A 24835-nucleotide genomic window follows, 5' to 3' on the forward strand; every position below is an offset into this window, starting at 1 on the left:
CCTGGCATCCAGTGATCCTTTTATGGTTTCCATAGTTTTGTGGGGGTTTTAGTTTGTTTTTTGTTTTGTTTTTTGCCTTTTCGAGAATGTCGTATAGTTGGAATCATCCAATATGTCGCCTCTTCAGATTGGCTTCTTTTACTTAGCAGAATGCATTTAAGTTTCCTCCTTGTCTTTTCATGGCGTGACAGCTCATTTCTTTTCAGCACCAAATAATATTCCATTGTCTGGATGCACCAGCAACGTTTATTTATCTGTTCACCTACTGAAGGAGATCTTGGTTGCTTCTAAGTTTGGCAATCAGAAACAAAGCTCCCCAAAACATTCATGTGCAGGTTTTTGTGTGGATATACTTTTCACTTCCTTTGGATAAATGCCAAGGAGTATGATCACTGGTTTGTATGGTAAGAATATGTTTAGTTTTCTACGAAACCACCAAACTGTCTTCCGGTTTTCATTCTCACCAACAATGAAAAGTTCCTCATTAGCTTGCGGTATTGTCAGTTTTCTGGGTTTTGGCCAATCTAATAGGTGCATAGTGGTATCTCTTGTTTTAATTTGCATTTCCCTGATGACGTATTATGTGGAGCATCTTTTCCTATGCTCACTTGCCATCTATATATCTTCTTTGGTGAGGTGTCTGTTCAGATCTTCTGCCTATTTTTAAATCAGATTGTTTTCTGTTGAGTGTTAAGAGTTCTTTATATATTTTGGATAGGTGTCCTTTACCAGATTTGTCTTTTGCAAACATTTCTTCCCAGTCTGTGGCTTGTCTTTTCATTCTCTTGACGGAATTTTTCACATTTTAATTTTGACAAAGCCTAGTTTATCAATTCTCTTTTAGATCATGCCTGGTATTGGATCTAAAAAACCTTCATGTGCAAAGGCATCTGCATTTTTCCTATTTTAACTTCTAGGAAGTTTTTTTTTTTTTTTAGTTTTTAAAATTTTATTTATTTTGAGAGAGAGAGACAGAGGTAGGGAGGGGCAGAGAGAGAAGGAAAGAGAGAATCCCAAGCAGGCGCCACACTGTCAGTGTAGAACCTGATGCTCGAACCACAAGACATGACCTGAGCCGAAATCAAGAGTCAGACGCTCAATCGACTGAGCCACCCAGGTACCCCACTTCTAGGAACTTTGTAGTTTTGCATTTTACATTTAATTTTGTGATCCATTTGGGGTTAACTTTTATGAAAGGTATAAGGTCTGTGTCTAGATTCATTTTCATTGAAGTAAGCTCTACGCCCAGTATGGGGCTGAAACTCACAACCCCGAGATCAAGAGTTGCATTCTCTACTGACTGAGCCAGCCAGGCGCCCCTAGGTTCTTTTCTTTGCACGTGGATGTCCAGTTACTGCAATACCACTTGTTGAAAAGACATTCTTTCTCCACTGTATTGCCTTTGCTCCTTTGCCAAAAATCAGCTGACCGTATTTATGTGGGTCTATTTATTCTTTCACCAATACTACACTGTCTTGATTAGTGTAGCTTTTATAAGATTGTATTTATTTTTGAGAGAGAGAGAGAGAGAGCAAGTGGAGGAGGGGCAGAGAGAGGGGGAGAGAGAGAATCTCAAGCAGGCTCCGCACTGTCAGTGCCGAGCCTGATGTGGGGCTTGAACTCATGAACTGTGATCAGAGCCTTATCGTAAGTCACATGATGTCAATCCTCTGACTTTGTTCTTTTCCTTCAATATTGTGTTAGCTATTCTGGGTCTTTTGCCTCTCCATAGAAACGTTACAGTTCATTTGTGGCTAGCCACAAAATAACTTATTAGGATTTTTGTTGGGATTGCATTGAAACTGCAAAGCAAGTTGGGAAGAACTGATCATGACGATACTGACTCTGCCTATCCATCAGTATGAATCTCTCTCCACTTATTTAGTTCTACTTTGATTTCTTTCATCAGAGTTTTGTGGTTTTCCTCACAGAGATGTTAAACATACTCCTGTTAGATTTATACCTTAGTATTTAATTTTTGGGATGCTAATTTAAATTGTATTATGTCTTTTAATTTCAAATTCTACTTGTTTATTGCTGGTATATAGGAAAGCAATTGACTTTTTTTTTAAGTTTTATTTATTTGTTTTGAGAGGAAGGGAGAGAGAGAGAGAGAGCACAAACAGGGGAGGGACAGAGAGGGGGAGAGAGAGAGAATCCTAAACAGGCTCTGCACTGTCAGCACGGAGCCCAACACGGGACTCAAACCCATGAACCGTGAGATCATGACCTGAGCCGAAATCAAGAGTTGGCAGCTCAACAGACTGAGCCACCCAGGCACCCCATCTTTTATTTACTTATTTATTTTTAGAGAAACAGCACGAGTTCGAAGGGGCAGAGAGAGAGGTTGACAGAGAATCCCAAGCAGGCTCCATGCCACCAGTGCAGAGCCCAATGTACAGCTTGAACTCACGAAACAGCGAGATCATGACCCGAGCCGAAACCAAGAATCAGACGCTTAACCGACTGAGCCACCCAGGCACCCCAAGTTTTTTTTCTTTAACAGGTTCACCGGGGTGCCAGGGTGGCTCAGTCGGTTGCATCTGACTCTTGGTTTTGGCTCAGGTCATGACTTCATGGTCGTGTTGGGCTCTTTGCTGACTGCACACAGCCTACTTGGGATTCTCTCTCCCTTTCTTTTTGTCCCTCCCTCCTCATGTCTCTCTCTCTCTCTCTCTCAAAATAAATAAATAAACGTTAGACGCAAATAAATGAAACAGGTCTGCTATCACAGGGTTTCTGCTCCTGGAAGCCAGCCCCCCCCCTTGGGTGTAGTCACTGAAATACAGTAGATTGCTAGCCTATGCCACCTTTCTTTCTCCTGGAGATTTTTCTTTTCCCTCTACTTTGACTTCTTGAAGACCACTTGGAGCAGGAGTGAGAGAAGAGGGGTGAACAAGAGGAAAAGAGTGAATAAGGGAAGGGTGAGGAGGGTAAACGTGAGGAGGGCGAGCCACAGGCTTGCTGAATCTTTCTCCCGGTCCAGGTACAGAGTGTGGCGCCCTTGCTTGAGTTCCTCGTCACATGTGGCCAGGACAGGGCTGCGAGCCAAGACAGCTAAGAGATGGGCCTGAGGCCTATGCTGAGCCCAGTGAGGACATTCTTCCCGTCACCTCATGAGGGAGGGAAGCCCTTGGTAGTCGCCTGGAGATCTACCACGGAGCCTATCCACCGATTCTCTGTGCGCCTGTGATAGCCTTCCGATACCTATTTCCTTTCCCTTGAATTAGCCATTTCATTCGCTTTCTTTTTCTTTTTTGTCTGTTTAGTATTTATTTGATTTTGAGAGAGCACAAGCGGGGGAGGGGCAGAGAGAAGGGGACAGAGGATCCAAAGTGGGCTGTGCACTGACAGGCTGACAGCAGCGAGCCCGACGTGAGGCTCAAACTCACAAGCCACGAAATTATCACCTGAGTTGAAGTCGGACGCTCACTCAACTGACAGAGCCACCCAGGTACTCGTCATTCACTTTCTTAAATTGCAAGAAAAACAGATGTTCACACAATAACAGAAATGCAATACACTAAAGCTGGAGTTCTCTCCCTAGGAAAACCACTGTTATCAGTTTGATAGGTGTATGTATCCTCACAAATTTTTTCTGTGCATATAGAGACAGAGATGGACTAGATCTCTATTTAATTTGGGATTATGGGAGACAGAAGGCATTTTTACCAAAAATAGGGAGTCATACGAAGTTACTCTTTTTTTTTTAACTTGTTTTAATGTGTATTTGTTTTTGAGAGAGACAGAGACAGAGCACAGGCGGGGGAGGGGCAGAGAGAGAGAGAGAGGGAGACACAGAATCCGAAGCAGGCTCCAGGCTCCGAGCCGTCAGCACAGAGCCCGACACGGGGCTCAAACTCGTGGATCACGAGATCATGACCTGAGCCAAAGTCAGACACTTAACCGACTGAGCCACCCAGGCCCCTCAAGGATGCACATCTTTTTCAAAATGTATTAGCCCAGGCACCTGGGTGGCTCAGTCGGTTGTGTCCAACTTCGGCTCAGGTCAGGATCTCACGGTTTGTGAGTTCAAGCCCCGTGTCAGGCTCTGTGTTGACAGCTCAGAGCCTGCTTTGGATCCTCTGTCTCCCTTTCTCTCTACCCCTCCCCTCCCCTCTCTCCCTCTCTCTCAAAAATAAACACACACACACACAAAATAAATTTTTAAATGACAGTAATAACAAATGCATTAGTCGATTTGCTTGTAGATTTTTTAATTTCTTGATTTCTTCATGTATTAGAAATATGAACATTTTACGGGTGCCTGGGTGGCTTGCTCAGTTAAGCATCCAACTATTGCTTTTGGCTCAGATCATCTCACAGTTGTGAGATCAAGCTCCACATCAGGCTATGCACTGAGTGTAGAGCCTGCTTAAGATTCTCTCTCGCCCTGTCCCTCTGCCCCTCCCCTGTGCATTCTCAAAAAAAAAAAAAAAAATGAACATAATGATCATCAGTTATATACCGCAATCATTCTCTCCAAATTAGTGATTTATCTTAAATTTTGATTTTGGCGTCTTTGGCTGCATATACATTCTTTATAATTTCTATGTTTTTTCTTTATGGCTGCTAGCTTCCTGATCACACTCAAGAAAGTTCTCCCTGCCCCCAAACTATACATGAACATATTTACATGCATTTTCCCCCAGAGGCAGCATGGTGTAGTGGTTAGTTGTAGGAGAAATTCTGGAGCTGGACCTTAGGTCCAAATCCCAGCTCTGGCATTTATCAGTTGCATAACCCTGGTTAATCTCTCTGTGCCTTAATTTTCTCATTAGTAAAATGGGGTTGTGGTGGTGGGGATTAAGTGAGTTTATATATGTAAAGCATTTAGAGTAGTGCCTAGCATATAGAAATACTTGCTCCTTTATAGTTTTCTTTTTTTTACATTTAGATCTTTTTTTCTTTTGCGTGTTTTTTTTTTTTCTCAAGTGGATAGCCAGTTTTATAAAATAGTCTGGTTTCCCACTGATTTGAAATGCTACCTTTAGGGTATAGTGAGGAACAGCCCATCCCTAGGAGGGCCCTAAAAGGCCTCAACCAGTTCAGAGCCAATCGTAACTGCACTTGAAAGGAGGTTGTTCAGTTATTACTTTGTGGACTCCTTGGGATCCTGCTGAAGGCAGAAATTGTGAAATCGAATTTAACAATGTTCAGAAACTTGGCGGCCCCTCCCTCCCCTCTGAACTCCACCCAAACATAGGACCAGGAAGGCCACCCCAGTAGCCCTACTCAAGGGAAAAAGCCTGAGGAGGGATGTGTTGTTGGGAAACCACGCCCACTCTAAAAATGCGCAAAACACAAGCTGTTTTCTGCAGCGTAATCATGGCAAGAGAAAAAGTGAAGCAAACTCAGTCGTGCTGAACTTTATACTAGAACAGAGAGTACGTACATATAAGATGGGAGGCATTTACTGTGAGGGTGGCTGGAGCTAGTGGAAAGTTTCTTCAGCCTAAGAGGCTCATCTGCATGAAACGTCTACTGTGTAGGGCCTGGCTGAGAACCATCCAGATTGACCTTCAGCTCCAACCCTGGCACCCAGAGTCCATCACAAACACGTCAACTGTATTTTAGGGTGTGCTGCCACCTCCTGGCCAAACTCGTGTTGCTGTCACATCACAGGCAGTTGTAGCAAAAAGTGACGCAGCCACACAAGTGCAATCCGGTAACCCCAAACCCCACCAAACACACCCGCAAGCTGCTGGCCGACATTCCGTGGTGACTACAGGTGGTGCCACTCAGCTGCTAGGGGTCTACGATGGGGCGTATTGGGCAAGCAGATCTGAACAGTGGGGTGAGCCTAAATAAAAAATTCAAATATCCTGGGGTGCCTGGGCGGGGGTGGGGGGGTGTTCAGTCGGTTGAGCACCCGACTCTTGGTTTCGGCTCAGGCCATGATCTCACAGTTCATGGGTTCAAGTCCCACGTTAGGCTATGCACTGGCAGCGTGGAGCCTACTTGGGATTTTCCCTCTCTCTCTCTCTCTCTCTCGCTCTCGCTCTTTCTCTGCCCCTCCCACACTCTCTCTCTCTCCCTCTTGCTCTCTCTCACATAAACTTAAAATTTTTTTAACCTTTTAAAAAGAAAATTCAAATATTCCAAATGCAGAAACACCAGTATATAGATTCCGTTCTCTCACAGTGAAATAAAGAGGAGCCAGGCCCATGCCTGGGCTCAGCGCGCTGCAAGTTCGTGCTGAAAAGAAGCTGGAGAAAAGGCTGTGAATCCAGGAAGAGGCTCTGAAAAGTGAATTGCTATCACTCGACTTCGCCCGCATCTTCTCTGCTGTCCTACCTCCCATCCGCCTGCCCCGCCCTCTGGTAGCCATAAGGCCAGGCACCCAGAAGTCCAGAGCAACATGCCTGGGGCAGTAAGACGTTCCATCGCTCTCTAAGGCACACCGAAAGGCCTCTGACTGCCGAGGTCCCCGTGGAAACGGAACGAATAGGGGGCGTCTTCCTAACCTGGGGAGGGAAGGGAAAACAAAGCCAAGGAGATGTCAACTAAAACGTGAATGTGATCTTTATTATACAGCACATGTGGTATCTGTACATCCCAACAAGTATACAGGATACTCTATAAAACCAAACCTGACCACTCAAAGTTACACTGGACGAAGATTTAACCCAAAGTCACGTCTTGTAAAAACACAACGCGGTCCTGTGTGCCATGTTCCGGATCGAGGCAGCACAAGAAGGGAGAGGAGAAGGACTGGGTTTGGGCCAACGTAACATCCTCTGGTTATTGCACTTTCATTCTACACACTCAGTACGTTATGCTTTTATTAACACTGTAATAGACATTAGTCCTTCTGAAACAAATAAAAATATTACATAAAGGTAAAAGACAACAAGCCATCCAGACCAATTTTCTTTTCAACCCTCCGAGTCAGGTGGCCTCCCCCGACTCCAGGTATTCACATGGTCTCTACGCTCCTCTCAACTGGACTGGATGTTAACAAAGCAGATGTAGTTAAACATAAAACCCTTTTAAGAACAGTAGTGCTACTTGCAACCCCCAAAGGAGAGTGCGATACAAGTTTCTGAAGGTTACCCCCCCCCCCTTATCCACTTTGCTGCAGCACTGGCCCTAACCACTCCCCCCGGAGTTAGAAGGAGCAATCCACTTTTTTGTTGTTGTTTTAAAGAAAAAGTGGGTTACTTGATCCAGCAAATCCAAAAATCAAGCTTTGAAAACTCAAAGAAGCAACTAGTCTTTTGGCAAAGGACTCGTCAAGGGCCATTTATCCCGCTCTGAAGCAGTATGGACTCTGGCTGGAGTCTCCCTGGTTAGCCAGATGGGAGACCAGGCGTGCCTTCTCTCCAGAGCAAGGCCAGAGGGAATCTCTACTCCCCATGGGCTACTGTCATCACCGATCCCTCCTGGCTTCTCAGTGCTAAATAATAAGCCAATAACAATAATAATAATAATAATAATAAAGTGTCATGCAGTGCAGTTATCACTTTGGAGCCCTGCCACGCCAACCTCTTCTCTCATCAGGGAAAGACTTCTGGCCCCTCTTTGGCAGCTCAGGTAAAGATGCATCCAAATGCTGACAGGGACTGGTGGAGAGTTCTACCGTTCCCGTTTCCATCTGTCGTAGTTAATAATAGCCTTTCCTTCAACGTTTCCCTGAACTTTAGTGTTAAAAAATCAGGAGAAGCTGCTGTCTGGGCTCTGTTCCCTTGAAACTGATGGAGTCACAAGTGATTCTCTTTGGTCCGGAAAGAACCAACACTGCCCTCTTTCCCAGAGAAGTGGAAGGCTCGCTCAACCCGCGAGCCGCGTGCCTGTGGAAACCTCACCCAGGCGAGCATTCCTCAAGTCATGCCAGACTGCCCTCGCTGCCAGCTCCCTGGGCACAGTGTCAGCCACTCCGGGGCTCCGGGCTTCATCTATTTTTCTGATTGCTCTGCAAGAAGGTCCCTCACTCGGTTCTGAAGTCACGTAAGGGACCGGACTTCAAGCACATTAAAAATGGCCAGGTGATCATTTTCGGGCTGGGGTAAACCGCCCTGATGAAGTGATTAGAAGGACAGAACACAGTGAGGGTCATTCTTCCATCCCGTCCTTCCTCCTCCCCAGCCACAATCTCACCTCACCACTCGGGAGCACATACAACCAAATCTAGGAGGGAAAATCTTTAGGACTTTGGTCTTGTCGAGCCCTCTATAGCCCAAGTGCCCCCCAGACTTCTTTGAATACCTAGTGTCTTCCCAAGTAATATACAGTACAGTACATTTCATGGCATCCCATCACCGTAGTAACAACGGGTGCCAAGGAACAAAGGATCCGAAATTAGCGGACAATGTTATAAAACAAAAGCAAAGTATGCAGCGTGTTATATATATGCACTCCTGCACTCAGCCTGCTGAGTGTTTAAATAACACCTCCAAATATCTATATGTGGACTTTGGCTGGCCTGGAGATTTTCAGGAATATTTTGCACCTTTCCTCTAAATACTTTTTTTTTTTTTTTTTAAATGAATTGTTAACACAACTACTGTCTTACTTAGCACTGGTCCCTCCCATCCTCCTTCCTCCTCACTCAGGCAAAAAATCTGCTAGGAAACTGGTGTCTGAGAGCTGACAAGGGACACTGGGTGGAGGACAAGCGACCCTCCCTCCCCGTGAATGGGGGTGGGAACTAAGACTTCGGAAGAATGTTAGGAATGGGACTTCAGCACGGAAGCAGATTCCTGATCCCAGCTAGAGTAAAGGAAGACCGGCTGCAAAAGGGAAGCGCAGAAGTCCTTTATGAAATCTCATACAGAACAGACACTGAGACTGTTTTTCCGGCAGGTAGACACTACTCACCTCTCCTTTTTAAACTTGAAATCTGGCTTCCTGGAAGCCCCATCATTGTTTCCAGAAGGACAAACGAGTTAACGTGACAAGAACGGAGTGATGATTTGAAGAAGTAAAGCTATACATAGGTGTTAAGAGACCTACCGAACATTCTACCAACACAAGGCTGGCGCTCACAGAACCCAAAGATACTGGGTGTCTCACTTTATCGTTTGCAAGTAGAAAAGTTTTCAGCACTATGTGGAGTTTTTGAAGGGCTCCAAGTGCTTAGAGGGTTACTGTGCTCAAACGTATCGTAATCCGAGCTCGGGACAGCCAAAGAGTTAAAACTGAACTTTAGATTCCATTTCTACTCCGTTAATGTTTAAGAGATGGTCATGCTCTCGGAAACAACCCTACAAAATTCCAGCAGCAAGTCCGCCTATTTTCTTACACATCTACCCAGGGACCTGCTTCACAGAGCTGGAGGTCAGGCACAAGGGACAGACCACAGTGCTTGGGGACTAGGCAGATGCGACAGAGGCTCCTCACCTCCACTGCCTCTTCCTTCACCTGCCTGGTTTTCTAAATCTAGAGGACCATTTTGGTGGAGAGAGGCTCGAAGTCAAGATCTGAGAGGCACCGATATTTAAACTGTTCCCCTTCAGAATTTCTTACTGTGTCCATCTCCCGACAAATGCTCACACTGTGTGTGTCCCAACTGCAAGGGAGGGGAACCGCCCCAGAGGCTAACACACAGGGCGAGGAGCACACACAGAGCTACCAAGAGCATTCTTCTTTTTCATCTGGTGCTTGTCTTCTTGCCTTGTATTCAAAACAAGGTAAAAAGAAGGGACGAATTGCGAAAGAGATCTCGGTGAAAAATCTCACTGACCCAAGTTTAAAAACATCAGTGTGTTAGGTTCAAACACAAAAACGAGAGTTTTTGATTCTTTTAAGTTTTAGAAACAATGTGGTATCTTTCTAGTAGGTTTGCGTGGAAGTTCACGGCCTCCAGATCACTGCCCCTTCTCAGGTCTCACCAGATACTCCACATGGGTCAATGTTACTCAGACACTCATCCCCAGGTACCATGTTAACTGGACCTTCCCCATGTTGAAACCCAAAGGGGGGGGGGGGGTAAATGTCAAGAATGAAGGGAAGAAAAAGAGATTGGGTCCTGGGGTTGCCAGTAACTCAAAATCCAATCGCATATGTATATATACACATATGCACACACACACACACACACACACACACACACACACACACATTTTTTTGCCTTTATGCGGCCTCTTGGTGATGTAACCCATGAAAGCTCCCCCAGAAGTCAGGGATATTCGGTCCCATCAATGTAAACACGCTGGCACCATAAGGAGCAGACAGCTCCGTTTCTAGCTCCCTCACCGGGGCCTCTGGCTGCTGCGACCTGAGATCTCCGGCTGCAGGTAGCGGGAAGTTATTTTTTTGTTCCGATGTTCTTACAATCCCAGAACTAAGTTCATATTTTCCAGGGGTCCTGACGACTGGATAGAACCAAACTATTCCTAGCTAGAGCCGAAATTACAAAAATTCTAATTTTTAGTACTATCGCCACCGCAGTGCCCCACTTGTCTTAGCAACATACAGTGAGCAGACGATGGTGACATTTGCCTCCTTTTCAGTTCTGGGGCTGGAACGTTGCATTCTTCAGTGTTTACGTGTCCCACACGATCTTGTGCGGACGGGATAGTGTGGGGCATCGGCGAGCCGCTGAACGCACCCCGACGGCCAGCGAGCTCCTCGCTACCTGGCAGGCGCCTCTGCCTGGGAAGGTCTCAAGTTGCCCAGCGGGCAGCAGTTCCCTAGGGAGCTCTCTGAATAAACGTCCAATTCTTCCCACGGCCAACCGGTGAGGGGAAGGAAAGAAACTGAGTAAAAGAGAAAGGTCTTTGCTTTCAAGTGGAGTCATCTAGTCCCCGGTTCGGCTGCTCCGAAGCGGACGTGCACAGCCGGTCCATGATGCCCCGGAGCATGGGCTGCACGATGCCCAGGAGGGGCCTCTGGGAAGGGTCGCCGTCCCAGCAGGCCTCCATCAGCTGCCAGCACTCCTCGTCGAACACGGGCAGACGCTCCGGCCGGGCCCCTGGAGACAGGCGCGTGGAAAGAAGACCAGGGTCAGCGACGGGGCCGGTGCCACCACGAGGCCTGACCGGCTCGCAGACCGATGGCCCACGTGGGGCTCAGGAGTTCTGGCTTCGACTGCAGACACCTAGGTTAGAACCTGACAGTAACGGTGACAGAACACTGGAACGCACTGGCATAGGAAGTAGAAGAATTGGAAATTTTAAAGAAAACAAAGCCTTGACACGGTTCAGCGCAATGCTACCTGAAAGCAAAGGGGCGACCTCGGTGTCTTCCCCGGATTCCCTGACGGTACGTGGCCCTGCGGTGCGACAGCCGGAGCGGGTGACAGGAGGCCCGGCTGCAGGGCCTGGTCTCAGTCTCCCCTTGATGGGGGCCGGGGCGGGGTCGGGACAGGGTAGGGCTTGTGGCTCTTACCTCTTCGCACATTGTTCCAGAGATGGTCTTTGCTGGCACACCTCTCAAATGCTTCGGGGAGCTTGACAGAGCCCGAGCAGATATACCAGAAGAGGATGCCAAAGGCGTAGACATCGACAGAGTTGTCGTACTTCCCTACAGCAAGAAAGGGCGACGGCAGTGAGCCGGGGCGAGAGATCAGCTGTGCCCCTATAACTGGGTCTGCAGAGGTCATCACGCCTTTTTGTCTAAAGCTTTCAATAGCCATGATCTCCCACAGCAACCCCGGTAGGCAGGACCGCTGACAACGCCCATCTTCTACCCAAAACCACAGCACAGGAAGGGCGATGCGAGACACCAGGATGGCCAAGACCAGAGCCTGACGAAGGAGGAGGAGGACAGGCCTCTGACTTTGATTGAACAGCCAAGAAGACCCATCCTGACGGGTCGGATTGGGGAAATAAGCTTCGGAAACACAGGTGGGTGAGCAGATTGGAACCAGAATGTAAAAATTTTTAAATTTTTTAAAAATAATTCATTTATTTTTGAGGGGGGGGTGGTGGAGAGGGGCAGAGAGAGAGAGACAGAGTCCCAAGCAGGCATGCAGGAGCCTGATGCGGGGGCTCAAACTCACGAACTGTGAGATCATGACCTGAGCTGAAATCAAGAGAGTCAGGACGCTGAACCAACTGAGCCGCCCAGGCGCCCTTAGAATGTAAAGATTTTTTTAGTTTATTTTTTTCTTTCTGAGAGAGAGAGAGAGAAGGGAGAGGAGCAGAGAGAGAGAGAGAGAGAGAGAGAGAGAGAGAGGGAGAGAGAGAATCCCAAGCAGGCTCTGCACTGTCAGCACAGAGCCCAATGTAGGGCTCGAACTCATGAGATCATGACCTGAGCCGAAATCAAGAATTGGACACGTAACCGACTAAGCCACCCAGGCACCTCAGAATATAAAGATTTTTAAAAGACAGAAAAGTCTGGATTCAATGGGCAGCATGAGGTCCTTTAGGTTTTAGGGCAGGAGGTGACACGAAGAACCTATTTTAGAAAGATTCTTCTGACAGCAACTGGATGGACTGCAGAGAATCAAGGGAAGTGAAATACCAAGCAGCCAAAAGAAAACAACCGTGGGGGGGGGGGGGGGGGGGAGAAATGTTCCAAGAAGTGAATTTCGAGAAAGAAAACAACTGTATGCTGAGTCCACCGTGGGTCCCGCTCACCCCTGCCCTCACGCGCATCACTCGGGGAAGGGCCGGGGCCGGACCTGTGTGTGAGGCCAACGAGAGCAGGCCACGTACACGGCTCATTTTAACTCTTCCCCACGCTGATGAGGGGCCTGCCGGGACCGTCCCCTCTTCCCTGGCACGGACACGACCCCTTCCCCCCCCCAACCCCTCAGGCTCAAACTCTCGAGTCCTCGTCTGGTCATCCTTTGCTGTTCACCATCGACACCTAGTTAACCACAAAATCCCACCCGTTCCTCCCGTGAACTGATCCCGAATCCGGCACGGCTTTCTTGTGTCAGTGCTGCTACCAGCCTGATCCTGGAGACCCAAACCCCTGGTCTGCCTGCCTTGGTTCTCGCCCCGCAAAGCCCCTCCACCTTCCGCTGCTAAGCTGACCTTCCGTGAACGTGTCCTCATCCCCCGCCTGCACAGTTCTTTTTTTCAAATTTTTAGAATTATTTTTGAGAGAGACAGAGAGAGAGAGAGCAAGTGGGGAGGGGAAGAGAGAAGAGGGACAGAGGATCCAAAGCAGGCTTTGTGCTGACAGCAGAGAGTCCTATGTGGGGCTTGAACTCGCAAATCGTGAGGTCATGACCTGAGCCTAGGTCAGACGCCTAACAGACTGAGCCACGTGGGCGCCCCAAAAGCTCAAGTTCCAATATTTCTTCCACAACGAGACTTTCTTCCTCGGTGTGGATTTCAAGCTCGGTGTGCTTCATCTCCAACCTTGTTTGCTTTTACTCCCCACAGGGATTTGTCCCCTGTCAGGCAATTTTCCTCATACTTCCCTTTCCCCAGCCTCCAGAATGTTCTCTCCTTCCAGACACCTGGTTAGATTCTAGAGCCAGAAAGACCTAGATTCCAATCCCAGCTCCATCATTTCTAGCTCAGCATTGTGGGGTGGCTTTCTGATGTTCACCAGTCTGGACTTAACTTTACCCGTGACATGGGCACAAAAATGCATCAGCGGCAGCACAGACTTGCTGTGAGGATTCAATGGAACAAAATATATGAAAAACTGTACTCGCACTGCCTAGCTCCAAGAACATGCTTAATGGCAATGCCCTGCCCACGTACCAATTTTTCCGGACTTGACTCAAGTCCTACCCCAAATCTCATACCATACAACTGTCAAACATTTCAACCTTCACTTACCACCTGTCCGAACACCAGCCTCACATCATGTAGCACCCGATTTAGCACCTGGTCACACAGTCTGATGCTGCTTCCCAATTATTTAACCTCTCTTAATAGATCTCTGTCATTAGCGAGTTCATTGATGATCAGGGCCAACTCCTGATGTACAGAAGTTCTTCAATCAGGACTTTATGATCAACCAACTGGTTGATTATGGCAACCGCGGCACGAATAGCCCAGAGAAACGTCCAAAAGCAGACTCGGTGACTCCTAGTTACACTTCTCCTTCTCACCCCTTCACCTCCTCACCTTCCCCCTACCTGTCTTTAGGTTTCCCCTCCCCTGGCTCTCCCCTGCCCGCCCCAGACCGGCCGGTAGTACTTGTGGATACTACTTAAGCAAGAGGTAGAACTCATTAAAGCATGGAGCCCTGCTGAGGCCCACTCCTGCCCTGCAACTTACCTGTGAAAAGTTCAGGGGCCATATGGATTGGTGTCCCCACAATGCTGCCTGACATCATGGCCTCTGGCTTGCAGAACCCTAAGTCAGTGATCTTGGCACGGTTCTGCTTGTCCAGCTGCCAACAAAGCAGGGCAAGAGTCAGCCTGCGTCTGACCCTGCACGTAACGCTCAGGGGCACACTCAAGCTCAGGGGCACACTCAAGCTCAGGGGCACACTCAAGCTCTGAAGCGGGTGTCTACTTCCCAGTAGCGCTTCCTCAATCCTGCTTCCCGCCTCCCTGTCTCCAGACTCATTCCCATTCCCATCTTCCCCCCAGACTGTAAGCAACCTAAGGGCAGGGGCTGCCTTTTTCGTCTTTGTATACCTAGCGCTTAGCACACTGCCTGGCGCATAGCAGGAACTTAGTAAGTCTAGGAAGAATGAATAAGTGAAGGACACGGAGGAAAGGATTTGGGTTCCTGATTCTTCTTCTCTGACCTCCAGACCCCAGGGCAGAAAGTTGCTAAGTAAGAAGGCTGAGGTCCTCTGGTGAGGTGAGGAGAGTTTCCTGAATTCCCTGCAGTTTCCTTTCCCAAAGGCCCAAGAGAATAAATCTACGTCTCATTTGACTACAGATAAGCCTCTTAGGTTTCGGCCTATGATTTTAGGACGATCTTTCCCTTCCCCCCAAACTGCTGTCATCTCTCTGTAGGTACCTGTTGCCAGAAACACCTCAATGATAATGCAACACAGTGTCAAGAGAATATGCCAGAGGAGTCTCTACAACTGAGATAACGGAACATGACCACCTTACCTTTAAGGTGCATTTACCCATCTCAGCCCTCATCCAGCACCTGGGATCAAACCCTAAGCAATAACAAGACCTGGAAGCCTCGAACACATCGTCACAAAAGCACAAAAGAGCAGAAAGACTATTCCAGATTAAAGGAGGATAAAAAACATGACAACAAAGTACGCTGTACGACCCTTGGAGTGAACCCTGGATCAAACACACAAACAAATGACCGTATTCGGGTAACTAAACATATTTGGGACAACTGGGAAATGTTAATATAGACTGCATGTTAACTAACAGTATTCTACCAATGTTAAATTTCTTTGGGGTGATACTGGCATTTTAATTACACAGAAGAGTGTCCTTTTTAGGAGATACAAGCTCAAGTACTTAGGAATGTGTTATCTGCAACTTACTTTCATATACTTGAACAAAGAGTGTGCGTACGTGTGTGCGAGACTGAGGAGCAGAGAGAGACTAACCCAGGAGAAAGAGAATATGAATCCGGGTGAACCGTATGTGGTCATTGTACCACTCTTTTCTCTTCTGTAAGTTTGAAGTTTTTCAACAGTGTTCGGAGGAAAAGCCTTAAGCAACGTACGCTCAGTCTATGATGCGGCTTCACGCTCCCCAAGCATTATGTCTGAGATCCCATCAATCCACTGTTCTTCCGGCAGCCTCTTCCTATGATCAAACTCACATTCATGCGGACCCTCCCAAGGTCACTTAACCCACGGAGGCGGGGCGTTATCTCGGGGAAACAGCTCTACTCACCAGGACATTTTTTAGCTTGATATCACGGTGGACAAGTCCCTGGCTGTGCAGGAAGCGGATTCCTTCCACCACATCTAGTGCTATCTGTAGACGTGTCTCCAGCGTCAGCCCAGCCTTGGGGAGACAAAAGGGCTCACGTGTCACTAGCAAGACAACTCCTCAGTCCGACCTGCTTAAACCAACTAAGAGTTCCTTCTGCGGGGCACTGAGAGTCGGCCTGCACTAGGGCACACAGGACAAGCGCAGAGAGTAGATGGGAAGAAGGGAAGAGGAAAGAAGTTAGGAGGAGGAGGCTGAGGGGTTGCCCCAAACAGGACTACACGAGGCACGGTCCAACAACTGAACGCACGAGTTCATTTCCATCCCCTACCCCCAACAAACTCTGGAACTGCCCTTGAGACCCAGAGTACTTCCGGGTCTCAGGGTGCGTGGCTGGCTAGGTCAGCGGAGCATGTGACTGCTGGTCTCGGGGTCGTGAGTTTGAGCCCCACGTTCGGCAGAGAGATGACTTAAAAATTTTTTTAAGTCAGAAAATAAAAACATATTTTTTACGAAAAAGGTATTTCTAGGTTTCTCAGGCAGAATGACCTCTGCTGCACTGTAAGCCTCATTGGCCCAGGTTTGGCTTTACAGATTCAAATATCAAACTCACACATCTTACTTGTACCGGGCCTCCAACTTAGGGTCTCCTGAATTCCAGAGGACATTACATCACTCATCCGGAAGCTGAGATTCAGTTTTCTAGCCCTCTTGTGGGAAAGCATCAGACAGTGCTGAGCTTAACTCCTCTGAAATGAAGAGGGAGAGCCACCGGGAGAGTCATTTTCTCGGCCCTATTGAGTTTCCACGGCTCCTGCAATGATTTCTAGCGATTCCTGTCTTATATCCGGAAGCGTCCGCATAAACTGGCATGAGAGGCATCTGTGAGAAGGGCCCTACCCACATGCGCTGGGGTCAGCTTCCCCCAGCCCCACGAGCCCCAGTGCAGGGACCAGAGAAGTGAGCGTCTCTACTTCCCTTGCTGCTTTGGGCGAGGGAAGCTGAGCCTCCGATTGACCGTATCTCCTCTTCACTCAAAATCTTTCAACAGCTTTTCAGGGTCTAGACTGCGATTTGAATTCTATGGAAATTCTTTAAAAAAAAATTTTTTTTTTTAATGTTTCTTTATTTTTGAGACAGAGGGAGACAGAGCATGAGTCGGGGAGGGGCATAGACAGACGGAGACACAGAATCTGAAACAGGCTCCGGGCTCTGAGCCGTCAGCCCAGAGCCCGACGCGGGGCTCGAACCCACGGACCGTGAGATCGTGACCTGAGCTGAAGTCGGCCGCTCAACCGACTGAGTCACCCAGGCGCCCCTGTGTGGAAATTCTTAATTCTGGTGTTCTACAATTTGTTCTCAACATGTCTTTGCACATCACGCTCCCCTAGTCCCAGACAGCTGCTCCAACACGACCAGTGTCTTTCAGGTGGAGGGCATTACGCTCCTCCTTCCCCCTAGCGTGGCCTCTTCCTTCTACCAAATTTTACCCATCAAGGTATATTTACCAAACTCAAACCCTCATGACATACTCACTGACTACAAGTCTCTTAGAAGCTTCTGACAATTAGACTTTTTTTTTTTTTTAAGTGAGCTCTCCACCTGAAGTGGGGCTTGAACTCCTGACCCCGAGATCAAGAGTCACACGCGCCACTGGCCGAGCCAGCCGGGGGCCCCTGGCAATCACACTTCCTGATATCCCCTTCTGGTGCTTAATACAGGCTCTTGGACAAAAAGGAGTCACTGATAAATACTGGCTGGTTAAACGACAAAAATTGGCTCATCCCTCAAGAGCGAAAAAAGGAGGAAGAACAGCAAAGTTATAGGACGCTTTTCTGCTCCTCCGCGTAGTCTAGGTTTGTACCACCATCACCAGAGGTGACTGTGGCGAACTGGCAGCGTTCTGGGCCGAAAATCAGACTCTGAGAAGTCTGTGAGGTTTTTCTGGATTGGGGTAATCAAGCTTGATTATTCCAACAACGTCTCGTGAAAGCTAGAAGGTCCGGACAGACAAGGGGGGATGCCAGGCCGGGGAGGACCCCGTGGCTCCGGCTGCGCGGTCACCCCCTCGCCCCGCCTCACCTTCAGCCCGGTGTAGAGGTCCCGGTGCAGCCTCTCCATGATGAGCAGCACGGCGATGCTGGAGCCGCCGCCGTAGCCGTAGTCGATGACTGAGCCGTGGAGGTCCACCAAGCGCTCGTGCTTCGGCAGAGACCTGGTGGGAACGAGAGAGGCCGCGGCTGCCGTGCTCCGGTCTCACCCTGCACAGCGTGCCGCCACGTGGGAAGGGATACCCCAGAGACCACCCTCAGTCCAGGTCCAGGGGGAACGGCCCTCGGTACAGAGGAAAGGGAAAGACAACGGCCTCCAGTGAGGACAAAGCGTCACAGAATCTAGAGACGGACAGGCCGCAAGGACTAAGGAAGAAGTCCAACGGGAGATGGAGTCTGTGAGAAATCAGGATGGCGGGGAGAGGGCAAGCAAAGCCACTGAAGGCCTGGCAGAGAGCACGTGACTGGAACAAACCCAGAAATACTGTCCACGACACCCTGGGGCACAGGAATGGAGAGACCAGGGACGCTGCAGCTCTTGGTACAAAAGTCGTGTCGGCTTCTGGCTTCTTCTCTGGATCTTTTCCCACAGGGATGAACGACAGGAGAACCCACCTCATGTAGTGAAACTCCAAAGCCAGGTCATTCCAGTGCTTCTCATCCGGAGGGACGACCGACTTGAGGGCACACGGGAAGTGTCCTCCCCAGTTGTCACACAGGTACACCACACCGTACTGGCCCCGGCCCAGTTCCTGACCCAGTTTAGGTTTACCTATGAAATACAGAGACAGGGATGAGGCAGGAGGAATGGGAGCCTGCTGGCCAACCTCCCTAAGATTCTTTTTTTTTTTTTTTTTAATTTTTTTTTTTTAACGTTTATTTATTTTTGAGACAGAGAGAGACAGAGCATGAACGGGGGAGGGTCAGAGAGAGGGAGACACAGAATCTGAAACAGGCTCCAGGCTCTGAGCTGTCAGCACAGAGCCCGACGCGGGGCTCGAACTCACAGACCATGAGATCATGACCTGAGCCGAAGTCGGCCGCTTACCCGACTGAGCCACCCAGGCGCCCCATCCTCCCTAAGATTCTTGGATGTGTGCGGTCCCTGGCCGGCTCGGTCAGTGGAGCGTGTGACTCTTGCTCTTGGGGTTGTGGGTTCGAGCCCCACGTTGAGTGTAGAGATTACTTAAAAATAAAACCTTAAAGACTGCCTATGAAGAAAATATATATCTTGTTTAAGAAAAAAGGAAAAAAAAAAAAAGGATTCTTAGACACAGACCTAAAAGTAGGAAGTTGTAATTCTGACAGTACTGGAAACTAGTAGAAAGTACCCTAACTGGTCTGATTTATTTATTTTTTTTGTTTATTTATTTTTGAAAGGGGGGGAGGGGCACAGAGAGAGGGAGACACAGGATCTGAAGCAGGCTCCAGGCTCTGAGCTGTCAGCACAGAGTCTAACGCGAGGCTTGAACCAATGAACCACAAGATCGTGACCTGAGCTGAAGCTGGACGCTTAACTGACTGAGCCACCTAGATGCCCCCTAACTGGTTTGATTTAAATAAACCTGTCATGTCACTTGAAGTATACAAATAGCGGGACCCGGGGCGCCTGGGTGGCTCAGTCGGTTAAGTGTCCAACTTCGGCTCAGGTCACAATCCTGCGGTCCGTGAGTTCGAGCCCCTCATCGGGCTCTGTGCTGACGGCTCAGAGCCTGGAGCCTGTTTCGGATTCTGTGTCTCCCTCTCTCTCTGACCCTCCCCCGTTCATGCTCTGTCTCTCTCTGTCTCAAAAATAAATAAACGTTAAAAAAAAAAAGAAATGGATTCTGTGACAAATAGTGGGACCAAACAGACTTTAGGGTTTCAAAAACACATCAGTGGGTGCTTAGGTAGCTTTGCAAGGAAGCAGCGCTAGAGGTAGAACATGCGAACGCCAGGTATCCAGAAACTTCTCCCAATTTACTTGGGAAAGACAGGGACTCACGATGTAGCAAGACATCCTGTAAAGAACGGCTTTCCAGAGAAAGGCGAGCCAGGCGGGGGGCATGATCCTTGCGAACCTTCAACCAGAGATCTTCTGTCTTCTCCAACCGACCTGAGTGGCCAGCTTCTAGCTGGAAGAGAAACAGAAAGAAGACACGTGACTTTCCAAGTCCCTAGTTTGGCTTCCTCACCTATTATATGGGGACAATAATATCTACCTGCTGAGGACAACTGAGAGAGTTACACAAGCTGTGCAGAACACGGCTCCGACACTGGCATACAGTGAGCTCTCGATAAATAACCACTTTGCCTCCTGGATGCGCCATCTCCACACCCTCCCCTCTATACACACGTACACACATGTGCACGCATGCACGCGCACACACACACACGCACACTCTGAGGGGACAAGCACGTCACATAACTGTGAACCGGTGTGAAAGTTACAAAGTCGTCCTCCTCTGTGACTCATTTCTAAAATACTAAATAAATAAAATTCCTACCCCTTGATTTTCATTCCTCACTCAGTGAAATGGGGAGAAATTAACTGAGTTCCCTTCCTGTTCCCAAGAGTTAGAAAAACCTCCACGTGAGAAATGTACTGATGAAACTTCCTAAAACATGATATTATCCTTTAACATACAGGAAGAAGATACACTGATGATCTTAGAAAAATTACACGCAGAGCAGTGGGCAAAATATTGCTCGACAGGTAAGGCTCTTCTCTCTCTTCTGACATACGCACCTGCCGCAAGGAGGCTGCAAAAGCCTCGTGAGAACTGTTGAGTCGGGTCCGGAACTGGCTGCAAATGCTCTTGGCCAATTTAGAGGCACTGAGGCTCTCGATGGCTTCCTGGGCCACCTTCCTCTTCCATTCCAGTGTGATGGCGGGTGGGCTCACCCATGTGATACGCTGGATGATCTGCGGGAAGAAGAGAGGAAGAACATGCAAGGGTGGGGACAGGAGCCACCAGAAAGAGCCAACGCCCTTCCCCTCTGGGCTACCCACTCGTTAGGAGCAGGCTAGTAAGAAAGCAGCCACGTGAAGGCCAAGATTCCTCTCCCATTCCACCTACCTCACAATCAGGGCTCAGACCAAAGGAAAGCATCAAAGAACACTAGGCCTAGTCTACGGGCTCACAAACCCTCACTACATGCAGTCAGCGTCGGGGGCGCCCGGAATTCCCTTTCTGAACTCGGTGTGGAATAAGAGCCACATCAAATTCCAGAAAAGAAACCACACAAATGGCCTCTGGCAGGAAAGCCTGATTCTGAGAAAACATTTCGGCTGGGGAGAAAGGAATCTGAAGAAGCTAGTGAAGGAGAGTCTTACGGCTGCATAAAATATTTAAACGCACCATTCTCAAGCGTTAAAGTGGCTCCGCTCCTAATTATCTCAGAGCTGGCATAAACCAGAACTGTCCTGGGCAGGCAAATCGGGACAAACGGCCACCTACCTACACCAACAGAAGATCCTAGACATCCTAGCTGCTACTGGGGTGACTAAGGTTCTGAGCCAACCAGGGCCAGAGAATGTTTCTCTAAGCAAGCCCCACCTGTTTGATTTGCTCCCACAGCATCCTTGTAACCGAGGACCCTGAGTGAAACGTAACTTCGACGTGATAGGCGGCATTTAAGATCTGGAAGAGAACACACAAACCAAAGTCAATACGCCCTGAGCAGAGGGGCTGATTAGAAAATGTGACAAATAGTATTTACTTAAGGCAGGGTCCAGTTTCAAGGTTCCCAAATATACCCATCGATACGAGTGCAGAGTCGACGCAGGTGCATCATCGGTTCTGCGGCTCTCTGGGCCCCTTTCCTTCCCTCTTCACCTTCTATCTAGCTCATCACCCGAACTGCGACTGTGCAGCTCACAAGCCCCTCCGACAGGCAGTGCTCATGTGACGGAAGAGTTCAATATAATTCAAAGGGGATGGGCAGAGGGGTGAAAGGGCAACTCCGGGCTAACTTGAGGCTGGGTTTCTGCGTGGTGTCTGCTTTGTGCGTCACCTGTGACACGGTATCTTGGCCATTCTGCGAGTACCTGTTTGAGATAATTACTGGTGATGTGAACTGAGACATCCTGGGACTTCTCCAGGCTCTGCAGGCACCGTTCCAGGGTGCCGACAAAGCTCTCGCGCAGGTAATCCACTGAGCTGATCAGCTTGTTCGCCACCGCCTGATTAAGCCGGGAGATGATGAGCTCCTGTATCTGTCGGATGCAGCATTTGATTTCTCTGGTGCCCACTGGCTCTCCGTTCTCAGGGACAATGACATCTATGGAGGCAGAGAAAGTAGCCAGTGGGCTGTGAGAGGAAGGGGCAGGCACTGAGAATAAGGCCTCCCCCAACCAAAGCCGAGGAGCTACCAGCACGATGGCTGTAAAAGACACGGCTGGCTGACGAGCTCTGACCTTCAGTATGATCCGGGGCCATGCAATCCTCTACTACTTAGGCATCTAAGAATACTGAGAAAAAGCAACTGTGTCTAGAACGAGCCCATTGATTTTTGTCAGCTTTCACGTCGCCTTTATAGGAGGAGGATCATTTATTGAGTGCAGACCATTTGACAGGCACCATACTAAGTATTTTATATATGCAATCGAATTTAATCCTCACAATAACCTTGTCAGGTGGGTATTTTTTTTTTAATGTTTTATTTTTGAGAGGGCGTGAGAGGGGGAGGGACAGAGAGAGAGGGAGACAGATGATCAGAAGCGGGCCCTGCGCTGACAGCAGCGAGCCCCATGTGGGGCTAGAACTCAACAAACCGTGAGACCGTGACCTGAGCCGAAGTCGGGCACTCAGCTGCCTGAGCCTGCCAGGCGCCCCTGCCAGGTGAGTATTATTGGTCCCATTTCACGGGTTGGGAGACAGTCTCAAAGGAAGGACAAAGGCGGCACCCGGAAGGGTACGGTACGGTTAGGAAGTAATACGGCTAGCATTTGAACCCAAAGCTCAGGGACTGCCAAGCCTTTGTAACCTTTCGCACTGCCTAGTTCCTGGAAAAACCCGAGAGTCGGGGACTCAGCACTAATCAATTGCTAGATAAATAAAAAGTAAAACTGGAACACTGTCACCATCCAGCTACCTCCCAGAATCAGAAACCTGTCTTGCCAGCCAGAGGACAGAACTTAAGAGAAGGCAAGTTACCTGCAAAAACTCCACTCCTAAAAAGGCACTCTCATGTCTACTGTGGGAATTTAAATCGGTGCTACCTCTTTGGAGGAGATCCCATAACATCTAACAAAAAAAATTGTTTTTAATCTATCAGAATTTTAAACTAACCAACAAATCAACAAAATCACCTACATTCCCTTTGACCGAACTATTCTATGTATGTAGGTATTACCTTTAAAAAAAAAAAAGGCTTTTCTTTAATACAATTTTCAAATGTTTATTTATATTTGAGAGAGACAGGGAGAGACGGACAGAGAGAGAGAGAGAGAGAGAGAGAGAGAGAGAACGAGTGGGAGAGGGGCAGAGAGACAGAGACAGAACCTGAAGCAGGCTCCAGGCTCCGAGCTGACAGCACACAGCTCGACGTGGGGATCAAACCCACGAACCGTGAGATCGTGACCTGCGCCGAAGTCAGACGCTTAACTGACTGAGCCACCCAGGCACCCCAAAAGTCTTTTCTGAAGTGTGTATGCCATATAGCCAGCATACCTGCATTACCTTTATTTAAACAAAACAAAACAAAACAAAATGAAACAAAACAAAAAAACGGTACCAGAAATCTGGTTCCCCAGGCCAGCTGGTAAATCTTCTGGCCTCTTCTAAATTTACTTATTGCATCAAGGGTCTCCGGGAAGAACTTAGAACAAGGTTAAGTAGTAGCCATGCAAGTCTCGTCTAACACACAGCCGAGTACGGAAGTGGCTTCACAAATCCATCATGCAGTTAACAGAGCTAGACGCCTGATCTACACGCTCCCAGGTCCCCCTGCGTCTGTTGAACTAACCACCGCTTCCCAGGCACCAAACTTGGTGTACTTGGCACCTAATATACAGTCAAATATTTCACGGTCTGCCCACCTTTACCAAGGGCTCTGTGCCACTGGCACTGATGTGCCAGCTTTGTTTCAGTGAGTCAGAAGCCTTCCTAGCATCTCCACTGCAAGTCCTCCCTACGGGGGGAATTCACCAAAGACGTATCTTTGCTCATCTTTAGAAAGACCTGTAAGTGCTCGCTTCGGCAGCACACATACTAGAAAGACCTGTAAGAAATAAGGCACCTGTGTTTGCTAGAGTCAACTCTATGTCCTTTGTATAAGCGTGACACGGCCGTATACCATCATTCGCACGCTCATTCGTGCTCTGAAGAGGTACCATCCACAGACTCTGTGTTATCTGCTGTAAGAGATATGAAAATGTTATCTAGAAGAGGCCTTGAAGGCTAGGTAGGATTTGGAAATTCACAAATAAAAGACATTTTGGGTTTAGAGCAGAACAGGAGCAAAGAAAAAGTAAAGGAAGCATATAGAGGACAGCAAGCAGTTGAGACCAACTGAAATAGAAATTACAGGAAGGTGCACACTGGGAAAGAGGAAGAGGAAAGTTGGTCAGACTTTGGAAGATCTTTAACATTAGGCTCATAAGTCTAAACTTAGTCTGTAGGAACAGGGAGCCGCGAAAGATGAACTGGAGAAAGGAGAGAAAGATGTCCGGGGGAGCAACAGGGAACAGTAGTTCAGGCAGACTAAAGAAGAGGCAGCAGAAAAGCAAAGGTAGATATGAAACAGGGACGAAGACTCGTCAGGACCTGGCGGCAGACCGGATGCAGGACGAAGGAAAGCAAAGAGCCGGAGACCAGGCTGAGCCTTGGGAGCCGGTTATGAGGACGATGGTGGCGGCAGCAGCCAGAAACAGATTAAGAAGCAGGAAAGCATGGAAATTAACTCAGAAATAAGACTGTTAGATTCAAATTCAGTAGCTATGTGACCTGGAGCAAATTACTTAACCTGCCTGAGCCTCAGTTCCCTCATCAAGAAGATGGCAATGTACAGAATCCGCAGGGAGACTGGAAAAAGAAAAAGAAAAAGAAAAAGAAAAAGAGAAAGAGAAAGAGAAAGAGAA

The 24835-nt window shown here is 48.3% G+C and overlaps 1 protein-coding gene across 5 annotated transcripts in view; it reads right to left on the bottom strand.

Annotated features, from left to right (window-relative positions):
• The window catches only part of DSTYK (dual serine/threonine and tyrosine protein kinase), a 61344-nt gene that overhangs the window by 5710 nt on the left and 30799 nt on the right, over positions 1-24835 (bottom strand). The window contains exons 4-13 of one of the 5 annotated variants that reach the window (XR_007148005.1): positions 21803-22035; positions 21312-21395; positions 20501-20677; positions 19757-19886; positions 18388-18544; positions 17804-17936; positions 15683-15796; positions 14133-14247; positions 11332-11466; positions 9300-10915 (exon numbers count right to left, since the gene is read on the bottom strand). Coding sequence is in view for 3 of the 5 variants with exons in the window: in XM_047839652.1 (XP_047695608.1) it covers positions 10728-10915; positions 11332-11466; positions 14133-14247; positions 15683-15796; positions 17804-17936; positions 18388-18544; positions 19757-19886; positions 20501-20677; positions 21312-21395; positions 21803-22035 (1466 nt within the window). In the remaining 2 variants the exon portion in view is untranslated. The other 4 variants (XR_007148004.1, XM_047839652.1, XM_047839655.1 and 1 more) reach the window with 4 other exon arrangements.

The sequence above is a fragment of the Prionailurus viverrinus genome, chromosome F1 (genome assembly GCF_022837055.1).
Source record: "Prionailurus viverrinus isolate Anna chromosome F1, UM_Priviv_1.0, whole genome shotgun sequence".
NCBI classification, from domain to species: domain Eukaryota; kingdom Metazoa; phylum Chordata; class Mammalia; order Carnivora; family Felidae; genus Prionailurus; species Prionailurus viverrinus.